Below are 23,191 nucleotides of genomic sequence, written 5' to 3' on the forward strand. Positions count from 1 at the left end.
GAGGCAGGGAAATATAAAAGGAATTTATTTTATTGTTTGGGAACATTATTGTTCAGTGTACATGTTCACATCTGAAACAAACTTTACGTGCTTGATAACTCTCCCACCCCGCAGACATCTACACGTCAATACCGATTTATATTCATAGCGGCAAGTGCTATGCAGCTCCACATAGGGGACACAGGAAGTGACATATAGCACATTCATGCGGCGTCGGAAACGCGTAGGAAATTCACAGCCGCACCGGCAGAACTCCAGAATGTGCAACTCGGCCGGCTCACGCGCGGACGCGCTTACAAGTGCGAGGGCCCGCCCAACGCTGCTTGCAGCTTTAATTCAGTATTGGAGTTGAAACTGTGCTTTTACTTTGGGAAATTCTAAAGGACATTAAAAGAGTCTGTAGCCTGCTTGACACACCTCTGAAAGAGCTGTCAGACAATGTGATTCCCCTAAATGTCCTGGAGATACTGGGGAAATTAAAAGGTTGATGGTTTAGGATCAAACATTGTAACAAAAACAGTGCAGCACATGCCATGATCTGACAAACATTCGCTGCAGAATCCATTTGTTAAAGAGAGAAGAAAAAGTCACCTTAAGGCGGGATTGAACCCTCAACCCTTGGGTTGCAAGTCCAGCACCTTACCAACTGAGCAAACTGCCCAACATGTTGACAGAAGTCAATCTTGTTATATAAGAAATATTGCTCTGATGCAAAACTTATTTGCCGACCCCTGCAATACATTATTACTACGTCTTCTTCTTCTAACATACGTATTCAACATAGTGATAAGTGTCTGCACTGGCTGAATTCCACCATAAGTAGAACAAGAAAAATGTAGTGATGAAACGCGCTCTGTAGCGGTGTTTGTCTGTTTTCAGCTACTGAAGAAACATGACGATGCAACGTCCATGGAAGGGGGTGCCTGCAGTTATGTAGATATAAATGGCTCATTCTAAGGTAATAAAAACATAATGGTTTATTATGTAAAGTCTTTACACACCACTGAAAACATAGTTATGGATCTTATATTGCATTTCTATCCATAGATCCTCAGAAATATTACACACTGAACCTTAAAGTTTACCTCTGAAGACTTAAAGACTTCCCGTTCTTTGTAGCATGCAACCAACAAGGTATTATTTGTGTTCGTCTGAACTTCAAGAAAACAGTAGCAAGAAAACCACTTGTGTCCGTCTGTGCTTAGAGGGAATAACAAACTAGAATCTAAAGGGGCACTCCACCAATTTCACAACAAAATCAATTTACAAGTCAGTGGTAGTAAGTACAATTTTCCTTTTATGCTACTTAATACTTCTACTCCACTCCATTTCAGATGGAAATATTGTAATTTTTACTTTTAACAGTACTACATTTATGACAATGTTGTTGTTACTATTTACTTTGGAGATTTGTTATTTTAAAACATATTATCAACCTATAAAATGTGATATATTGTTATCGATAAAAATACCCATCCCTATATAAAATAATTAAAACTAGTTTTACCTTATGTATAATGAATCAGTAATACTAGATACATACATACATACATACATCCATCCATCCATCCATCCATCTCAAAAAGGCCTTTCTGCACAATAAATCATATACCTTTTGATACTTTAGGTATCACGTTTAGGTGCTAATCTTAGTTGTACTTTTACTTTATTTTGAATGCAAAACATTTTCTTATAACTCAGTATTTTCAATCAAGAAAAAGATGTAATATATTAATTACTTCTTCAACTACTTACTGGTCACAGAGATCACTATACAACTTTCTCCCTGATGGCATATGTCTACAGGTCTAGACCAGTTCAGTTCAACTAAAGACCAAGAACCAAAGATCATTTCACTTGTTTTATAAATAATTTTTTGACGCCTAAAGACGTCAACTGTTCCAGTAATTCACAAGAAAAAAAGTATGAAAAAAATATTGACAGAAACTCCAACTAAATAAGCTAAAGCAAAGTATCCTCAGTACTGTAGATAATGTTCATACAGATGCTAGATCAGAATATGTTTTCAGCAAAGCAGCAGCAAGAATTACAGGAACATAGTTAACCCATCCCACAGTATGTTTCTGCCTTTTTTTTATTTATGTATTTAAAATTTAACCAAGACATTTTAAGGCAATTGTTACTCACTCACTGCACTAGAGGGCGAACTTGGGATGACAGGGACCTCACAGATGAAGATGTTCATATGTGATCATAACTGAACTTTTGTCATGTGAGTCATTAAACTGAGTTTCCCAGGAATCCTCCAGAAAGTCACACTAAGGTGTGAACTTGAACTTCCGGCTGCACATGCTTTCTTTGTCTGAAAACATGTGCTCATTCTCGTGCACACGACACACATGGGCAGACTTTGTCTAGTAGTAGTTATTCATTTATTTATTAAACAGAATTCCACATTTATAGTTTAGTATATCTTCATGAAACTTGATTATCAGATTGATCAGTTTTCTCTTGTTTAAGAGTGGTGCCCCGAGGTAAATAGAACATTAAGTTATATTATATTATCAGTTATTCAATAATCATAATAATTATTATACTATTTAATATAAATACTGATGCAATTTAAACCCTAATCCCCAACAGCAACATAAGTCGAGATCCTATCCACACACACAGTCACACCTTCAGACAAGGAGACAAAGACACCACTGATGGTGAAAAGAAGAGTTATTTACCGATCAGCGACCAACGACTCACCTCAGCATCACTCTGGATATTCTCCTGCTGGATCCCCGTCTGCCTGCTTGCCTGGGGAGAGACAACACATCTATGTTAGCGAGGAGAGAAGAGAAGATAAAGCAAGGATTAGGAGGAGAAGAGACAAGGCTAGAGGAGAAGAGTGGAGAGGAAACGCTGACTGAGAGGTGAGGAGATAAGGATACTTAAGAAAGAGGGGGAGAGGAAACGAGTATTGAAAGGAGAGGAGAAAAGAATACAGGAGAAGAGGAGAAAAGGGGTGCTTCTCAAGTCTCTTATTTGTCATTTCCTTGCTACTCGCTCCTTGCTTGAACCGGAAGTTGTTCGGCTCTGCCTTCTTGCAGACCATCAAAGTTCTTATTTGCGCTCCAAGGAGCGATCTCTGAGGAGCTATGAGCGAGGATACACCAGTGCATCATTTGCCGAATTCTTTTACTGACCGACACACCCTCTTATTGGGTAGCCGTTATACTGATTGGACGCTGCAGATGATTGGAATGATCTTATACATCAGGACAAATAACATTAAACTCAAGTGCATCACTGCAAAGTCTTGTATTTGATTAGTTTTATGTCTTGTTAAAATCTGAGTTCATTGTAGGTCTGAACAACAAAAGACCCAAACACAACTTTCTTAATTTATTAGAAAGATTTTTCTTTTACAATGGAGACAATTAAAGTAAGAGAGAGTCGGAGAGTCTGTCAGCAAGAAACAGGTTTTACATAATTATTATTATAGTTATTTCTATTCAGTCACATGCGAGGCTGATCATTCCTTTGATTAGTACAAATAAACAACAACATAGTAAACACATAAGGAGTCAGACAAGTCACTAAACTGCACTAAAGTCGCTAATGAAGCAAGCAAAGGAAAATAAAGCCAGCACATCCAGCCATCTCACCTACTGCATCTGATGAAAGCAGCCAGCTCAGAATAAAATCAGCTGATACAAGTGTGACTGAAAGCACTGCTGCACTAAAATAAAATAAAAATCATGATCTGATAACTGTGAGACTTTATTAGTACCAACACAGTGAACATGTGTGCAGACACAAATGCCATCAAAAGTCTCTACAGCTGTTAAAGCCGACTGACAGCTGATCCAGCTGTGATCAGCTACCGCCGTCATCAGAAATTGACGTCGCTTCACGTGATGCTTCGGAGGAAAGGATGTCTCATGTTTCTACAAACATATTTACTTGTTCCTTCCCTCCTGGCTTGGTTTCCTTGCATCTCTCAGGACTAAGATGCAAGGAAAAGAGACAAGTGAGGGAAACATAGATGCAATTAAGAGACTTGAGAAGCACCCAAGGATACAGGAGAGGACTAGAGACCAGAATACTGTAGAGAACAGAGGAGAGAAGACACAGATTGAGAGGAAAGGAGTCAAGAATACAGGAGGAGAGAGGATGAGGATACAGGAGAGAACAGAGGGGAAGAAACAAGGATTGAGAGGAGAGAATACAAGAATACAGGAGAGGAAATGAGGAGATATACCTGCAGCAGAATAACCAGAAGATTCTGGAAGTGACCTGAAGTGTCACCACATATGTCCTTCTCCAGGTCGTGATCGTACTCTGAGATAGACACAAAACACACATGCCGTTTTATTTTAGCTTGGATCGTGAAAAAGTATTCCCAGTTTTTTGTCAGACTTTTATGGCAATTAAATGTTTGTCCACATTCAGGACACATCTGTAAGTAATTAATAAACACTCAAAATAATACTATGGAACAGTTCATTATTGTTGCACTAATTACAGCAGAATAACAAATAAAACTATATTACAGTCTATTTAAACATAAAGTGATTGATGTGTGTTTATCATACAGTTTTAGTGTGTGTGTGTGTTCGCTTGTGTATTACCTTGTTTATAAGCAGCGACGATGTCCTTCACCTGCTGAGGTGTTCTTGAGGCGAGGATCTCCACCAGGACCTTCTCTTCTGTTCCTGCCCCCTACAGGTCAAAGAGGGAAACATCTAATGAAACAACATTTGCCTTTCAAGCTGCTCTGACTGCTAAAACTCTTTTCAGAAACTTTCCATCTACAGTTATACAAGAGTCTTTAACGGTCTTATATCTGGTCACTGCAGCACCTACCTTGATGGCGTGGTGGAGGGATGTCACATCATAAGCGATGGGTGTGGTCATCAGAGCCTCGATCAAGGTTTCAAATTTGCCACCCAGCTCTCCCTTCAGGTCATGTATCAGATCCTGACATGAAGATACATTATGTATTTTAATTAGTTCTGGACTAGTTCGACAATCGGCCGTTATATGCAGGAACTGGCCAGATGTGCGGAGGTGTGAAAGTAGGCAGGTTTTAAACTCTTCTCTCAAGCTCTCTTCAGAATTTTTAGGTGTTCTTGAGGAGAGACTGCCCAAATATTCTGAAACGTTTTAAAGGGCCCCTGTTCAAATGGCTAAATAAGCAACAGCTAACCATGTTGGGAGGTAATTATTGCCTGTACAGTGGCAGTTTGTGTAGTATTGTAACCTTTTGGGAAATGTGTTTATTTGCTTTCTTGCCAAGAGATACATGAGAAGATCAATACCACCCTTGTGTCTGTACAAATATCAACCTGGAGCCAGCAGCCAGTTTGCCGAGCTTAGCATAAAGACTGAAAATAGGTGAATGAGCTAGCCTGGCTCTGTCCTAATGTAGCAAAATCGACCTACCAGCACCTTTAAAGTTCACTGTACTTTTGGACAGAGCCAGGCTAACTGTTTCCCCAGTTCAATCCGCAAAAATATTTTTATGCTAAGCCAAGCTAAACAGCAGCTGGCTGTGGCTTCATATTTACCATGCAGACATCTTCTCATCTAACTCTTTGGAAGAAGAGAGTGTAAAATAAGTGTATTTCCTACAATCTCAAACTAAGTAGGCATGCTGCTAGGGTTAAGTCCAGTTTAGTGTTGCCTACTAAAAGGAGGCTTTAGCTAATAATGTTGTAAATGCTAACCATTTAATAACAGGATTATTATTATTATTTTTGCAGTTTAACTGATCATTTTTATTCTGTATTATTTACTTTGTTGAGAGTGTACAGACTAGATTAAATGTCCGTACCTAATCTTACTGATGCCCTACAATAATCACAATCTGACTACTAATACTACTATGCCTTTAAATGTGGTTGAACAACAAGTAGCACAGTAGTTTGTGTGAAGCATACTGAGGTCTTTTTAAGTTGTAATGTATGGGGTCACGTAGTTTAACTGCTGTAAAGGAAGTCCAACCTTTCCAAACAGAGTTTTGTAGGCGGCCTTGATCTGCTGCCTCTGGGGGTTGCTGCGAGCAGTCAGCAGCTGCAAGATGGCAGCCTCGTCAGTCCCTATGGCAAACAAGCACCATTGTTAGTCACCCAAGCAACAAGTGTTTGTGTATAACTATTCTCACAAGCTATACATATTACATAACAATAAACATGCTAGTGAACTTATTTCACCCACATAATTACTGCCATCAGACAGTGACTCAAGTTTCAACTCATGTGTTTTTGACTCACTGCTGTCCGGGTGGAGCTCCCAACAGTAATTATTCAGAGAGGAACTCCCAAAAAAAAAAAAAATCGATCTCATTGGTCTATTGGAGTTGTACTATTGACTGACAGGCCTTCAACGTATCAGTGCTGTGCATGTACACAAGCATCCTTACCCAGCCCTTTCATGGCCTTGTGTAGGACCTCAGCATCTGCATTGGCATTGAAGTTTCCACTGGCTTTCACAGATCCTCTGCTGGCCTGTAACATGGAAGAAATGGACGTATGATTATTAAGGTGTAGATTTTTTTCAAGTTATGTGGGTAGCCGAAATCCCTAGGGACACATCTCCCAAATTCAGACGCTCTGATGAATGTCTAAATACTAAAAAATGTTGAATAAATGTTCTAACTGTACTTTGTAATCTTTCTGCTATATTTATAACTTCTTATCAGATATTAGCGATGTTTCTTGTACTCTCTCTTGCCTCGCTGAGATAAAATCCTGGATGTCTAATAACTTTCTTCAGTTAAACGACACAATTTCAAAATAATTGTATTTACTCCCGTCTGACCCAGCACTAGCTACCTTAATAATCTCACCACTAGGCTGGGTGTGCTCTCAGATAACATTCAGAAAGAAGCATGCAACATTGGTGTCATTTTCGACTCAAAGTTGTCTTTTGATGCTCAGGTGACCAAAGGGGTGCAGTCCTCTTTAGTCCAGTTGAGACAGCTAGGAAAGATTAGAACATCTCTCTCCTCTGATGACTTAGAGAAGGTACATACCTTAATTTACTCAAGACTCGACTACTGCAATGCTGTGTTTTCTGGTATTAGTTTGGGAAACATCCATACACTACAGCTCATTTCAAATGCTGCAGCCAGGCTTCTAACTTGCACTAAGAGGAGTTACTACGTCACACCAATCCTTGCTGCCCTTCACCGGTTAGCTGTGAGTTTTAGATGTAGATTTTACTACTTGTTTTTAAAGCCCTGAACGGTCAGGCTCCTGCCTATATCTGTGATTTGATAACTCCTTACGAGCCGGACCGATAACCAAGATCCTCCAGCAGGGCTCAACTAATGGCTCCAAAGTGTCGTCTTGTCACTAAAGGGGACCGGGCATTTGCTATTTGGGCCCCTCAACTGTGGAACTCCCTGGAGATGGCAAGCAAACTCAGTGACCTCTTTTAAATCTCTTCTTAAGTCTCACTTTTATCGTATAGTGTTTTTATAAACATTATATTATTGCTGTTATTGTATTACTTAAATTTATATTTTTTAAGTATGGATCATGTTTGTTTTACTGTACAGCATTTTTATAGCAAATAGAATTATTATTATTATCTCAGATTTGTTCAGAGATCAAATATAATGGATGAAGTGAAACAAAATGGCAATGCAGTCTGGTTACCAGGCTAATAATTTCCCTGAATGTGGAATGAATGTAAATTTCAGAACAGCAGACAGATTCACACTGAACATAGTAAGAATGCAATAAATATTGACTTTAAGATATTTAGTTAAAGTGCTGATTTCTTTAACAATGCTGCAGTCATTCCAGGCACTTCCTAAAACTGTGACATGTTTCAGGGGGAGAGATGTTTTGAGAAGAAAACCGCAGTAATGTCTCTGGAATTCTGATCCTGAAAATCTGAAGAAAAAAAAAAGTGGGATGCCCAAAAACAATTTGCTGTTAACAACCAGGATTCTGTCTTTTTCTGCAGGAAGGAATGCCAAAATGTCCACGAGCTCTCCTTTTACATAAACACACTCAGCACCACAAGCTAAACAAAATCAGCATGCAGATGGCTACTTGGACAAACAGCTGAACAAGGAGATTGAATAATTGAACAATTTGAAATACAATGCAGATGATTTCCACTGGAACGTTAGACACAGGTTTAGCCCCTATCGCAAGTGTTCTAGCAAGTCCTAGTTGTGTTCTATGGAGCAAGGTCAAACATGATTTGATCATGAAATCAATAATGAATTTGAACTTTTGCAAATATACATATAGCAATATTCAAATGTATGTGCAGTTATTTATGGGGAAAATTCAAAATAAACATACTGCAACAGTTGGATATTAAAATACTATTTATTGTGGGTCAATTCATAATGCATTTTGTAAATATTTGTAGTGGGAATTGTGCCCTGTTAAATAGGTTATTACTTAACAGCTCACAATTTCTTCCCATGGATCTTCTGTAGGACAGCCTCCATATGCTGTTTGAACACACAGTTATACGCAAGTGAGTCTGACGGAGGCTACTCTCACATAGAAAACGCTGCTCATTGTTTACAAAGCTTGACCGGATTTTGCTTTTTCCTTTCCAACAGCATATCTGACTCAGCTTAAAAAGTCACAAAGTCTTCATCGAGCTTGCATCTAGCATCTGCTGAAATGCTGGCACTTTTGAGAGTTAGTTGAAGGGATGAGCTGTTATATAGTGCAGACTTTCTTCATATTAATGTGTGTGCGTGTGTGTGTGTGTGTGTGTGTGTGTGTGTGTGTGTGTGTGTGTAGGAGGAGCTGAGCCCCACCCTTGATGAAACACAGAGAGCAGAGGACAGAAATCAGCACCCATAAATAACCCCACAACATAGCAGTTTTTTTTATTATGTGTCTGTTTTGCTTTATTATTCAAAAGGAGCGCGAGGTATAGGGACAGCAGCTCATGCAGCAACACTGACATTGACATCAATTAAAGTCAATTTCAATGAGGAATGGTTTTAATCTTTTCGCTAAATTTGCTAAGGAGAGGACCGATATACAGCCCCAGATTAAACTGATTACCATTAATATAATCATAAAATAATTAATGGTAACTATACAACTCCACCCTGACAAAGAGTACTGATTCCCCTTTAAGAGAGGGAGGGTGGCTTTCAATCCCAGGCTAAACGTGGAAATGGGTGTATTAAACAGAGAGAGAGACAGAGAGAGGTGGAGAGACCCACTGACTGGCCTAGAGCCAAAATGAGTCATACAGTAAACTTCCTAACTTCCCCAAATGAAACGTCTTTGCGTACTACCATATCTTCTACATTTACTGAAGATAACAGGCTTTCGTGTAGCCTATAATTTCAACTGAAAGGTTATCTCAAGTACTAACAACAATATTCACATTTTGCGAATTCCAACCAACATTTATTTACAATCCTTCAATAGTGTGGAGGGAAAAGTGGGTGTTGTCATAAAGAGTAATTTAATAATAATCATAAACAACGGATTTTTGCAAATGGATAATTGAATCATTTAATCGCCATGTTTCTTTAGGTCAACAGCTGAAACATCTGTGAAATAAAAATGACTCACCATTTTGACAGGTTTTGGAGGTTTGTTCGGCGGTAAGAAGAAAGTCTGTTGAGGACAGAAACAGTTATTTAACAACGAAATATGACAAATACCAAACTCTTTCTGATGACCACATGTGTTTTCATCTGGAATTATCTTGTTCTTTCTAGTTTATATCCGGTGCCTGTCTTGATCTACTCTCCTGTCTAGCTATAGCGGTGTAGCTGTCAAACTTGCGTAGACCAGACTTGACCTTTTGTCCACAGGTAGACCCCGGCAGTCCCCGCTCACCTGGCTGATGCTGCTGAACTTTTATCTGGACGTTACGCCGATAATCTGAAAGTGTTCCGGTGATGGGAGCAACTTACCGCGGAGATGCAGCAGTCAGATGAAGATCGGTGAGCAGATCCCGGTAGTAGGAGAGGAGAAGAGAAGAAGGACGGATGGGCGCAGCCCACTGGGAAATACTCTCCGTTGCTCGCGTGAGTGGGCCACACCCAGGTGCGTAGGGACTTTTGCACAGTCTGAAGCACTCTGGGATATGTTGTTCCTGATGTCCTGAAAACGCAGTATACCTATATAGAGAAAAAGTTGATTTTAATCTTTATTTCCTGTAGCACATTTTAAAATGCCTGAAACAAACTGAAAACACAATATAGCTACATCCATCCATTTCCATCGAATAAAGTTGTAAAGACTAAAATGTTGTCTAGACATTTAGTTGTAGATGTGTGTCTGGCCACCTGGTGTCCAATATTTTGTCAGTTTTAATCTCCATTACATCCTAAGGGAAAAGACTGTTGAGCTTCTACATGGTCCAAATGTTTACCAGACATTGTTGCTCATTTTGTTTGTGTGTTGTTTGGTGTTAGAAAGCTGAGAGCCATAAAGCCAACAAAATGACCTGAAAGATACTAAAACCTATAGAACAAAGCAACTGCAAAGTTGAGTGTCACATCTGTGATTTTATCAGTATAGTGATGCCTGTCCCATTACACATAGTGATTTGATCCAATGTACTAAAATATTGATTAATGCAGCTTTAAGGCTGGTACACATCAGAGCACTGAGCTAACAGACAGAAGGAAAGTCTGTTTACTCTGTCACACCCACAAGTTAAAGACTATACAGATCACACTCCAAATGTTTAGCTACTCTTTTTTTGTCTATATAGTGAAAATTATTATCCAGCTACAATGTGTGACAGATTGACATTGAAAATTAAATCAATCAGTCATTCTTAATCATGTAGCACATACACTGAAAAAACAGAAACAGATCAATTGCTCAGTTATGTGCTTGTTTAAGTTTGGCTGTATTATTTATTTAGTTTAACGACAAATATTGGACATTGTGCATCAAACAGGATATTTTCAGACCAACCAGTGTCTTAAGACATCTAAAGGGTTGAACCATACTTCCCCTAAAGTACAAATCTGCACTGACAGCAAGGGACATCCCACAAAGGTTCTCAGTAGACAGAAACCAGACAAATAATCAGATCAGAGCTGGAAACTAGAAGACGCCAGGTTTTGACGTCAGATGGGGACTGACACAGACACTGATTCATTACCAAGGTAAAATGTACTGAATGAAGAACCTTATCTTACAAATGGATTGGATTAGTATTGTTTCTACCATCAGTGCTATTAATTCTGTTGCATTTGGCATGTGTGGAATCTTCTTGCCATGTTAATAAATCACCAAGTAATCTGAACTGATAGCTATCAATTCTAAAAGAGAGACTTAACACAGAGAGAGAGATGTGGGTAATACTATTAAAACACAAAAAGTGTGTATTCAGATTTTTAAAAAATCACAAAACAGACCTTTTAAGGAGGATGGATTCTCTTTTACACCATTTTGAGCGTGATAGTTCAATTTCAAATTCAAATTAGCTTTATTGGCATGAATGTATAGCAACAATATTTCCAAAGCTATACAAAAGTATATATAGTTCATTCTTGACCTTGAAAACAGTAGTATAACAAAAGGTTTTTTCAAAAGGTTCATTTATAGAGAGAGAGAGTGAAAGAGAGTTTTCTTGAAAGCAATGATTTCTTTTTCACACAGTTACGTGCCAGTACTGTATTAGCCCAGTAGACCCACAGGTCTTGTTACTGAGCAGCACCAATGAGGGGTTAAGTGCATCTCAGTGGCAGTAATGAGGGAGTAGAAATTGCTGCACTCTCACTTCTCCGACCAGGTATCCTGCTGGTTCTGTTATCTGACCTTTAGGTCACCATTGCCCCTCATTACCAGTTTGTTTTCCAGAGCTATCATGTGCATGTCATGGTCTTTCAGAATCGCGTTCAAAAGTTCTATTCTGAGGTTTTGTGATGACAACTGAGCAAACTCCATCTGGTGGTGAAGATTGTGAGTGGCAGTTCAAAGCTCCCAGGGGGGGAGCATTTGCCTTCACTTAATGTAGCTTTTTAAAAATGGAATAATAAAATCTAACTTAGGATGTAACTGTAACGTGTATGCACATGATAGTTCTGTGTTTATTTTTATTCATCTTTGTTCAGCTTATTCTTATTTTTAGATGTTTGTCTATTTCTATGTTCCTGTAAACTTTTCTTGCAACTGTGTGTAACTACACTGAGAGTAACTTAAAACTGTAGTCAAATTCCTTGTATGTGTCCACATACATGGCCCATAAAACTATTTCTGATTCTAATTCTGTTAATCAAAAGAATATCATAAGTCTTGGTTGTGTGCTTAAATTTCAGTCTATGTATCATGTATGTATGTATGAATGTGTACATAATATATTTGTATATGTTTATTTTAGATGTGAAGCACTTTGAAACTGTAATTAAAAAGTTATGTTAAAATGATAATAATGACATAAAGTAAGATTGATTTGGTTAAAACTAATCTGGTAAAGATTATAGTAAGCATATAAACACACACACAATATAAATGAAGATATCAATCTTGTTCTACTTTTACATTCTTTGTTATTTACACAGGTAAAACATTTCTAGTTACAGATTAAAATACAAATTCAATATTTAAAAGTCCACAAAACGAGCAAACCCACACACAAACTGTCTGTTTTAAGACAGCAGGTGTAGGTCACAGTGCATCTTTACTTTCTGTGTTTGTAGTGTGATGATTGTTGAAATAAGAACTACAGAAACAGACCTAACAGTGCACAGAGTGAGACAAAAAGAGAAACGGAAACCACCGCGCTCCATCCCCAACTGGCTGACAAAGGAGGTACACCATTCGCCTCCTCAAATTGTGCCGGGATAGACATGCTGGTGTGCCCAGGTAACAGGAGTCAAAGGTCAAAATCAGATTCCCTTAGTTCCTTTTTGAGGAGGATACTGACATGTGAATTTTGTTCTTTTGTTCACAACTGAATGTTTGGTTTTCCTTATCTCATGAGGACCACAATCATCACACATGAGCATGTTCTGATTTCACTAGCTGTTAAAAACTTTCTGTAGCAGGAATGACCAAACTCAAGTTTATTCCCAGTCAAAGAGATTTAAGAGAAGATCTTGATGATAGCAACAAGTCTGGTCATTTTGTCTCCAGGGTGCAATTGAATATCCTGATGAGCTGATGAGGGGGGGGGGCTACACATCTAAAAACTGGTGTTTCTTGAGGGATACATGATCAAATGGATTTCCACATGCATGTGAAAGAAATGTTGCACTGTACAAATTTATTTACAAAGCTCTTTGAGTTATGGTCTCAAAATGTTTCATCTATTTTTTTAAACCATACCTTAAAATGACAAGGATACCATCTTTAGACTCGCAACAGTAAATGACAAAACTCAAAAGAATCTTGTAGAGAGGGTGCCTTGTTTTTTATGGGAAATGCCAGGCGGACAAAGAGTGCTCAGTGTCAGACAATAAAAAAACAAAATACAAAATGAAACATAAACTAAATGCAAAGAGTGTTGTAAATGTGTAATTTAATTTAGTTAAGTACTCACTGTTCACAAACAAGTGCACAGAAACTGGCAAAACAGGGCACATAAAAATAATATCCCACTGCCAGAAACTAGAAATGGCACTAACAAACCATTCTGTAGCCATAGACACTGAAGGGTCACTCAGATTCATGCGAACTGTGCAAACTTAACGATTACCAAGTGAGTGCATTTGCATAGAATTTACAACTGCAAGTAATGCTCTATGTACTGGCACAATAGCGACACCCTGGACTTTGGTCATCTTTGGCAACTGCAGTATTTTGCACTTCAGATGACGTTAGTTCCTTAGCAGAAGCACCACACTGGTGAACTCATAGACTGTATGTAAAAAGGGTGAACTGCACATGGTGTACATGTTGTCAGGTTAATTGGATCATACCCTCAGCAAAATTTGGTCCACTAATAATAATAATAAACAGAACAGTCACATCACTGGCCTGATTATTAACATGTGATACATGCAGTGCACAGCATTGTAGTTGGCAAAAAAAGATGGACAGGTTTTGTTTTGATTAACCTTAAACTGCGAGTGCAAAAGTCCAATATTAAACTCCACCATCAAACCAGTGTAGATAGGGAGTGATTACTACGTCACACCTTTCTTTCTAGAAAGGACGTGATTTGACCACAGTGATCTCGCATTTAGCGGTGCGGTTTAACCTAAATACATTGTTTTACGAGGATATATCTCTTCATATGATGTCGCTTAAACGCTAAACGCTTAGCAAGTAAAATCTAGCGTTTAAACCACTGTGATAGTTTGATTCAGCCTGGTTAAATATGCCCACTACCAGTTATTTGATCTGTGCCCACCCCCCTGTCTGCCGGTAAGTGGTACGACCGGCAGCATAAAGTCAGTGGAAGCGCTAGAACTCCAAGTGACAGCAGCAGAAACCGAGCGACAGCACAGAGTTAACACCGAGACATTGCAAAAATGGAGTGGACCCCGATGGAGATTAACCCTGAGGTGGGAAAGTAAACGTGTTTTCTTAACTTTATTATTAATTTTTAAACACCGTTACGTTTTCACAGACAAACTCACCTGTGGTCTCTGTTTATGTCGTTTCAGATGCTGAACATGGTGAGTGGCAAACGTTAGACGCTGAGCAATGGCGACGTAACCTTTATTGTTAACGGTTAAATGTTTGATTCCGCCTGTCAGGTAAGTTTTGCAGCAGCTAGCTAGTAATGAGGCCAGTTAAACAGTTACTGAGACGACCGTTTAAAAGCCACCATGTCGCAACTACGTCGTCAATACATAGCTTATAGTGATATTGCCAACTGTGGCAGGTACGTGAAAAGGAGATGTGACAACAAACAGGAGAAGCGTTTATCTCATTTTAATGAGCGGCAGCATCTTTCCCAGCGCTGTCCCCAGTGTCTAGGCTACAGGGTGTGGTCGCACTGGACCAATACAACGCAGCATCTTTAAACACCATCAATTGCCCGGCTGTGTGTTTCAGCTGATGAACAAGCTAGGCGTGGGTGAAAGCTGGCGCTTCGTTGATGTGGTGGGACTGGAGGGTGAGCAGCTCTCCGACGTTCCGAAGACCTGCTGTGCCTTGATGCTGCTCTTCCCACTGACACAACAGGTAATAATAGGGTGGTGGAGGAGGCTACTTCCTGGAAAGGATACAGGCCATCTGGGGTGGGGTGGCACTGAGGTGCAGGGAGGGTATGGATTGGCCGGGGGGGGGGGGGGGGGGGGGGGGGGGGGGGGGGGGGGGGGGGGGGGGGGGGGGTGCTATGTGATGGGCAGAACAGAGGGAGACTGAGGAAATGATTCAGCAGATGCTCACCATTTTTCTCAATCTGAGGTATTGTTATCTTGTCAAGAGTAGACATTAAACTGCGGACTATCATTTTTAGATTTGCTTGCTCTTGGGAGCCAGATCAAATACCCAGGGCCAACAGCTGAAATATATTTGGGCAGCGATTAATTTCATTTTTTTATGACTCGAATTATCGGTTGTTCCACAAAATGTCAGAAAACTGTGGGAAATGCCCATCATTCACCCAGAGTTCAAGATGATGTCTTCAAATTAGAGCTGCAAATTAATTGCTGGCTATTAATTTAAGTTTAAAAAAAAAACATCATTCTGATTCCAACTTCTTAAATGTGAATATTTTCTTATGACCGTAAACTGAATATATTGTGGGGTGTGGATATGACATTTAAGGACCTCACATTGTGCATAGGAAAACTGACATCTATTTATTTTTTTGGACGTTCTAGACTAAAATAGAAATATTAATAAACTGAAAATATTTGCAGTACTACTTTGAATGTTTTTTTTTTTTTTTGTCTGATCATCATTCACCATAATGTAAGGAGAAAATTCATCGGCGAAGCTGCAGCTAGAGAATCTTTAGCCATTATTTTTTTTTCTCTATAAATTACATAAATAATAGCAGAGACAATTTAGAGGACTTAGTAATAGTCGGTTTCTTTTTCTGTTTGGCTGCACCCTGTGTTCTCATAGGCAGATGATAATCACCATGCTCTGTGTGTCTGTCCCTGTGTACTGCAGCATGAGGCTTTTAGACAGCAGCAGGCAGACAAAGTTGCAGGAGACTCTGAGGTTTATTTCCTGAAGCAGACGGCACACAATTCCTGTGGCACCATCGCCTTGCTGCACGCTGTGGCCAACAACAAAAGCAAACCCACATTTGGTGAGTGCAGGCCAAATAAGCACTGGGACCATAGCACCACAAAACAATACAGATACTAATAAGGTTAAAATATTTATTAAAAATACGAGCGTAAATTGTTGTTCAGTATCGATGACTCAGCAGAGTGTGTGTCAAATTGCGACCCATATGTTACTTTTAATGAATTCCTAGGTTGGCTTTCTGTGTAGGGAAAATGCCAAATACTCTTCATTAAAACTAGAAATGAAATAGAAGACCCTTAAATTTGGGATGTAGAATTCAGGGACCACTCGTAATGAAGTTCTCTCCAGAATTAAGGTTACATTCATGTGTATTGTGAACATGTTATAAATCAGAAATGACCAGATTAGGATGCACACAAATGGGTTGGAAAAATAAGGCCACCATGGTTTATGGTTCATAGACTGGAGTAGCCCCCTTATTTTACAGCCCAGTCAAATCACAAATGGTATGTTCAGAAATGTTGGCTGAAGAGTCCTGGAGCAGTGAAAAATGAAATTTTTGTATACTAAATTAATTTATGTAAATTATTGGTGACAGTTATTTGGTTGTGAATTGGGATATTTTAATGTGAATAAATGGCATATTTATTTCCAATTAACTTGATGCTGCTTCTGGCCTTTACAGATAATGGGTCTGTCCTGAAGAAGTTTCTAGATGAGACCGCAAACATGTCTGCTGATGAACGTGCCAAACATCTGGAGAAGAACGAGGTAAGATTTAAACACAAACACGGTCTAGCTGCCATGTGTTTTTGTTTTTTTTGTTAAATGAATTTCAAAGAATTGACAGTCAGCTGATGCATAAACTGGGAATCTGACCAGCAGAGGCTAAACTGTCTTTGATCACTTTATGGAGATTTTATTGCCTGTAATCTGATCAAAGGCAGTTAATGAAGTATCTGCTTGACAACCCAAACTACACTCCTTTTTTTTTTTTTTATATATGGCTTTCTTTTGTGTACATGGTTGTCTTAAAAATATTAAGTAAACATAAGCTATAAATTATTGACTAACCTTACTTAAAATTAAATGACTAATGCACAAAAATACTGCATTTAAAACACACGTAATTTCTAGAATTTGTTTGTATTGCATAATGCATGCGTCCTTGCATGTGTTACCCACTTGGGGGCGCCATACACTGCTAAATCCTTACTAGTGGTGTTCTTGAACATTAGTAGAGTGTACTATTAAGAATGTGTTAAGCCTCAAACCTGTGCCCCACCCAACTTGCACTTCTGATATGCAATTTATCTATTACAACAATCTCTATGTGACTTTAAATGGAATCATCTGTCTTTTTTGCAGTATTAAACTGAATTTTTTCCTCTCCAGGCAATCCGTGAGGCTCACAATGAGGTTGCAATGCAGGGCCAGTGTAGGGTAAGATCCTTTACCACAGTATCACCTACTTGCAACCCTTCAGGCAGCAGATGTACGTGTGACGCAGGTTTGCTCCACACTTGTTGACCTGTATTGGGCTCATTCATATGATTTAGGTGTCACCCTCCTTGTCACTGTTAGCCTGCTGTGTTTCCATACACTAAACTGAGAATTGCATTGAATAATTACTAATAAAAGTTTTACCTCTCTGTCCATATGCATGCACCATACACTCTTGATGGCAAGCATTCTCCCCCTCCTAACTTTTTTTTTTTTTTTTTTTTTTGCAAGTCTGTTAAACATCCGTATCACTGAAAATAACTCCAGTTAGACTCACGTCTAGAGGAGGGTTATGAAGGAGGGTCAGTTGATGTGCATTGATCCATTCAGATAGACTGCCGACATGGGTGTGACCTTCATCACTGTCTGCCTGAAAGGGGTGTTTCACAGATGAGCCTATCGACGGCAACAAGTTGCTTTGCGGTCATCTTTCCTTTTTTTTTGTATCACAATATTTGGTCTGATTATTTATTCTTCATCTCACCTTTATCAGCCGGAAGCCGACAGAGTCAACTTCCACTTTATTGCCTTTGTCAACGTAAACGGACAGCTTTATGAATTTGGTAAGCATGTCTACTAAATGTAGATTCCTGCATGTATTCATGTTGCAGATTCCTAACTATCTTATTTGTGTTAAAGATGGAAAAATTAATGGACCCGTGAAGCACGGACCTACCAAAGATGAGTCATTCATAACGGTAGGTAAAATATATGCTCGTTCTGGATATGCTAAAATATAGCTGTGAGCCAAGTTCCTTTTATGCACGTGGTCAGTGATGAGTCATGGTATTAAACTATAATAGGGAGTGGCTGTTGACAAGTATCTTGATTCAATCAAAACTTGGCTAATGCACTCGCACATCTCTAACAGGGTTCATGAAAAAATTGGGGACTGGAAAGATTGTAAAGACTGGTAAAATATGAAATATGGTTAAGTGTAAATGGCATGTCAACGTCTACAAACATCTTAATGTAAGGATTGTTTGCTGCCAGTTATATTTCACCTTACAGTTGAACTGCCACTCCCTCAAAGTCAAGTCTGTTTTGTTAATATGAAGACTGATACAACTGGAAAAACGAGGGCTTTTTGTCCTAATTTGCCTCATGAGGCATGGAGTCATGTCTGTGCTCAACTCGGCCTTTTAAATTGTTGCGTTTAACTGCCACAAGAGGGCTCTGCTTGCATTAGTGATAAAATCTTGGTGATTTATTGGATCTTTCTTAAAGGAAGAATAACTTTACTTTTCCATATATAAAAAAAAAAAAAAGAGATCCCAACGTAGATATCTGAAGACCTTATTTTACTGAGCTGCAAGTTAAGAAAATTGCAGGGGGCGGAACAAGCTATATGACATAGTCCTAGTTTATGTACAGTGGAGCAAAAATAATTTTATGAAACATGTACTTTTTCTACACATGCCCAGGATGCAGCCAAAGTGTGCCGTGGATTCATGGAACGAGAGCAAGGCGAGGTCCGTTTCTCTGCGGTGGCTCTTTGTCACAGTTAGATATTTCAGTTGGACACAACCAGATTGTAAACCAAAATGTCCTGGAGCATCCACATGGCAAACACAATCAGCAGGCACACATAATGACCTGTGAACACACACATCTGCAGACACTATGCACTATAAAGCACATTGTTACCACATACTGTACTCGTCTCATGAACAAATCATTCTTTAGCAAATGTACACAAGCCTTTTGTTCTGCTAACATTGCTAAACACCCTGTTTATGTGATAATTTGGCAGTGAAAATTGTAAAACATGAGGTCAGATCTCAGCACTGCTTGTTTGCATGTATTTGTCTGTCTGTGTTTGTGTGTTTTTTTTTTTTTTTTTTTTTTTTTTTTTTTAGTAACCATTGGTGCATCTGTGTCAAACTTGAGACTAAAGCTTAAATACCTTTTGTGCCAATAAAGAGAGTAGGAATGAAAAGGCAGGAAGCTTGTTTGGCAAAGATTTTTGCCTGTTTCTCTGAATGCCTTCAGTTGCTGTGTGGTTGAGTTTATAAGGATCTGACATTCCTCAGAACAGCCCAAATGTATCCGTAGGAATAATTTAACCATTGTTCGGAGCATGCACACAACCTCTTGAGTGGTGTTCTTGGGTGTCTCTAAGACATTTCTCTGAAAAGTGGCGGTTTTCTTTGGGAAGTTTTGAATTCAAAGTGCAAAATGATGGTGGTGGATTAGTCCCTCTTTTGTCTCTGTTTTCAGCAATTGAGTGAATTATGTTTGCACTTTTTGAAAATGGCTTTTCATTTTCCACAAAACGCTCAAGTAGTCAAATCTAATGTGCAAGTTTAATACAAAACACCATAGGGACTCTCAAAATAAAGTGCTACTCTGTGTTGAGTTGTTGTCGTGCAGGGTTATCGTACTGAATGTCTAGGCTGTGCACCAATTGTTTACCTTTGCACTTTCCAAATACGTTGTTGCTGTAGTTCTACTGATGATGCAGCTGTGGGAATTCAATAAAGCAACCATTAAACTCATGTGTCTGTTTGTTGATCAGAAAAATGGGAGTCCACCTTGTGCACCTGCCTTCTAATCTGCAACAGGTACTTTTCAGTATAAAGTGTGCTTGATGTCAGTGGTGGGGGTGGTTTTTTTTTTTTTTCTCCTTCTCCTAACATGGTGTTCTTTGTTTGACTGCCTACCTAACATTCTAAAGCTGCACTGATTAAATGACTAGTCAATTGATGGAAAACCGATCGGCAACCATTTTGATAAACTGTTTTTCAAGCAAAAATTAACATTTGAATCAACTGAATATCTTTAGGTTCTGGACTTGGTTGGACAAAACAATCAGAAGGAGCATTATTGCCAAGTAGTGTTTTACACATATGAGGAATTTGCTGTGGTGATAAGGTGCTACACGCAGAAAGACATACAGTTGACATAAAGAAATGTAGAAATAAATATGGAATAGACAACGCAAGTTATAAAACTATTTACAGAGAAACAAGCAACTTTGTCAGCATCATGATTACTTGAGAAATTGTTTGGCAAATTAATCAGTAGCTGCAGACCTATACCTTTCTAGCTCTTTCTTTAAAACCCAGTAATCTATATCCTTTTCTTGACTTCCCCCAGTCTTACATTTTGGCCAAAACCCATTCATACATTGGTCACATGAGGTGATGAAGTGGTTAATTTCCTAAGACCCTCACAGCTTGGGACTCATCCTGACTGGCTGCAGTTTCCCTGTAAAGGACTGAAAAGTTGTCGACAGATTATCTGGTCACTTGACTCATCACTGGATACCGACGCAAGACATTTTTCTGTGTTGTAAATGAGCAGGCACAGTGTGATCGTGAGTGTATTGACATAAATGAAGAACAAGGGATTGTGAAAAAGTACTCTGTGAAACTAGTATTTGCCATCATTACTCTGAAAAAGTTAACGTCGGTCGGTGGCATGCACAGATCCTTCCAGAGGCAGGGATGTGTCCTAAAGTCTTTATCCAAACTGACATTAAGGCCAGTATCTGCATGATAAGAAAGGTGTAACAGGTTCAGAAAGTAAGGCTTTGCCCTGATGTTTGAAAAGGTCACATTTGCATCCAATGAAACTGCCGAGCCATTCTTTGATCAGTGTAATTTGTATGAGTTAAGGGGCTATTGATTCTGTGTTAATATCTTTATTTGTAGAGCACTTTTCAAAAACAAGTTACAAAGTGCTTCAACAAGTACAAGGACAACAATACAATACCCAAAAGACAACAATACAAACAAGAAAACATTGAAAAGGCCAAAATACACGTTTAAGATAAATATAAAATAAGTAAAATAGAATAAAATAAAAGGGATAAAATAAAGTCAAATAAGATCGGGAAAGGCTCTTCTATAAAAGTAAGTTTTAAGAAGGGACTTAAAAGAGTTCACTGACTCAGCCGACCTGATTTCCTCGGGCAGGCTGTTCCAGAGCCTCGGGGCCCTGACAGCAAACGCTCTGTCCCCTTTAGTTTTCAGTAGAGACTCTGGAACAGACAACAGACCTCTGTCCGAGGATCTCAAGGTACGTGCTGGTGCGTATGGGACTAAAAAGTCAGAAATATAACAAGGCGAGAGGCCATGAAGAGCTTTAAAAGTGATCAGTAAAATTTTAAAGTCAATTCTAAAACACGCTGGGAGCCAGTGTAATGAAGCTAAAATGGCTAAAATGGTTAAACGCCTGGCAGCTGAGGTCTTGACAGTCTGGAGTCGATCAGTAGATTTTTGGGTTAAACAAGTGAAAAGGCTGTTGCAATAATCCAGGCGTGATGAGATGAAGGCGTGTAAAATTGTCTCGGTGTCCTTAAAAGTTAACATAACCAGACACCAAGGTTCTAGGGAACCAGCAGATGGCAGTATTTGTTTTGCCATCTGGGACCCAATGACCAGGATTTCTGTTTTGTCTGAGTTCAGCTGGAGGAAATTATCTCACATCCATTTTTTAACTTCACAAAGGCAGTTGTTAAGTGAACTCAGCAATCCAGGGTCTGTGGATCTGACGGGCAAGTATATTTGTGTGTCATCAGCATAAATATGAAAAGAAATGCCATGTTTATGGATAATATGTCCAAGGGGAAGCAGATACAAGGAAAACAAAATGGGTCCTAAGACCGACCCCTGAGGCACACCATATTTAACTGGACAGAATGAGGAGACATAGTTGTTTACAGACACGCAAAACTTCCTATTTGACAGGTAGGGCGAAAACCATTCTAGGGCAGTACCAGAGATCCCCACCCACTACAGCTCATAACAGGGAAATTATTGAATTTTATTGAATATTAAAATTCTCCAAAATATGCAAACGATATTTCTCCAAACCAAGTGTTGTAGTATCATCACCATGAGATCACTGATGCCTGTGGTGATTTTGAAGACACTACAGCTCATATAAGCTCATATACAGCTCATATACAGTGGGTACGGAAAGTATTCAGACCCCTTTAAATTTTTCACTCTTTTTTTCATTGCAGCCATTTTCCAAAAATCAAAAAAGTTCATTTTATTTCTCAGTAATGTACACTCAGCACCCCATCTTGACAGAAAAAAACAGAAATGTAGAAATTTTTGCAAATTTATTAAAGAAAATCTGAAATATCACATGGTCATAAGTATTCAGACCCTTTGCCGTGACACTCATATTTAACTCAGGTGCTGTCTATTTCTTCTGATCATCCTTGAGATGGTTCTACACCTTCATTTGAGTCCAGCTGTGTTTGATTATACTGATTGGACTTGATTAGGAAAGCCACACACCTGTCTATATAAGACCTTACAGCTCACAGTGCATGTCAGAGCAAATGAGAATCATGAGGTCAAAGGAACTGCCTGAAGAGCTCAGAGACAGAATTGTGGCAAGGCACAGATCTGGCCAAGGTTACAAAAAAATTTCTGCTGCACTTAAGGTTCCTAAGAGCACAGTGGCCTCCGTAATCCTCAAATGGAAGACGTTTGGGACGACCAGAACCCTTCCTAGAGCTGGCCGTCCGGCCAAACTGAGCTATCGGGGGAGAAGAGCCTTGGTGAGAGAGGTAAAGAAGAACCCAAAGGTCACTGTGGCTGAGCTCCAGAGATGCAGTCGGGAGATGGGAGAAAGTTGTAGTAAGTCAACCA

The 23,191-nt window shown here is 39.1% G+C and overlaps 2 protein-coding genes across 4 annotated transcripts in view; one reads left to right on the forward strand and one right to left on the reverse strand.

Moving 5' to 3' along the window:
* The window catches only part of LOC123970113 (annexin A5-like), a 19,838-nt gene extending 9,800 nt beyond the window's left edge, over positions 1 to 10,038 (reverse strand). The window contains exons 1-8 of one of the 3 annotated variants that reach the window (XM_046047990.1): positions 9,875 to 10,038; positions 9,528 to 9,572; positions 6,380 to 6,464; positions 5,962 to 6,056; positions 4,822 to 4,935; positions 4,587 to 4,677; positions 4,217 to 4,296; positions 2,719 to 2,769 (exon numbers count right to left, since the gene is read on the reverse strand). In XM_046047990.1, the coding sequence (XP_045903946.1) occupies positions 2,719 to 2,769; positions 4,217 to 4,296; positions 4,587 to 4,677; positions 4,822 to 4,935; positions 5,962 to 6,056; positions 6,380 to 6,464; positions 9,528 to 9,530 (519 nt within the window). In that variant the 5' untranslated portion in view covers positions 9,531 to 9,572; positions 9,875 to 10,038. Of the gene's footprint in view, positions 1 to 2,718; positions 2,770 to 4,216; positions 4,297 to 4,586; positions 4,678 to 4,821; positions 4,936 to 5,961; positions 6,057 to 6,379; positions 6,474 to 9,527; positions 9,573 to 9,797 lie in introns of those variants that run through there. The other 2 variants (XM_046047989.1, XM_046047988.1) reach the window with 2 other exon arrangements.
* A 4,242-nt stretch (positions 10,039 to 14,280) lies between these two features.
* uchl1 (ubiquitin carboxyl-terminal esterase L1 (ubiquitin thiolesterase)) lies at positions 14,281 to 20,077 on the forward strand. The gene is made up of 9 exons (XM_046047991.1): positions 14,281 to 14,428; positions 14,531 to 14,542; positions 14,925 to 15,053; positions 15,993 to 16,134; positions 16,762 to 16,847; positions 17,472 to 17,519; positions 18,073 to 18,142; positions 18,219 to 18,277; positions 19,004 to 20,077. Exons 1-9 carry the CDS (start codon positions 14,396 to 14,398, stop codon positions 19,085 to 19,087), a joined length of 663 nt encoding a protein of 220 aa, XP_045903947.1. The 5' UTR covers positions 14,281 to 14,395; the 3' UTR covers positions 19,088 to 20,077.
* Positions 20,078 to 23,191: the final 3,114 nt, after the last annotated feature.

Source organism: Micropterus dolomieu, linkage group LG04, assembly GCF_021292245.1.
Source record: "Micropterus dolomieu isolate WLL.071019.BEF.003 ecotype Adirondacks linkage group LG04, ASM2129224v1, whole genome shotgun sequence".
NCBI lineage: Eukaryota > Metazoa > Chordata > Actinopteri > Centrarchiformes > Centrarchidae > Micropterus > Micropterus dolomieu.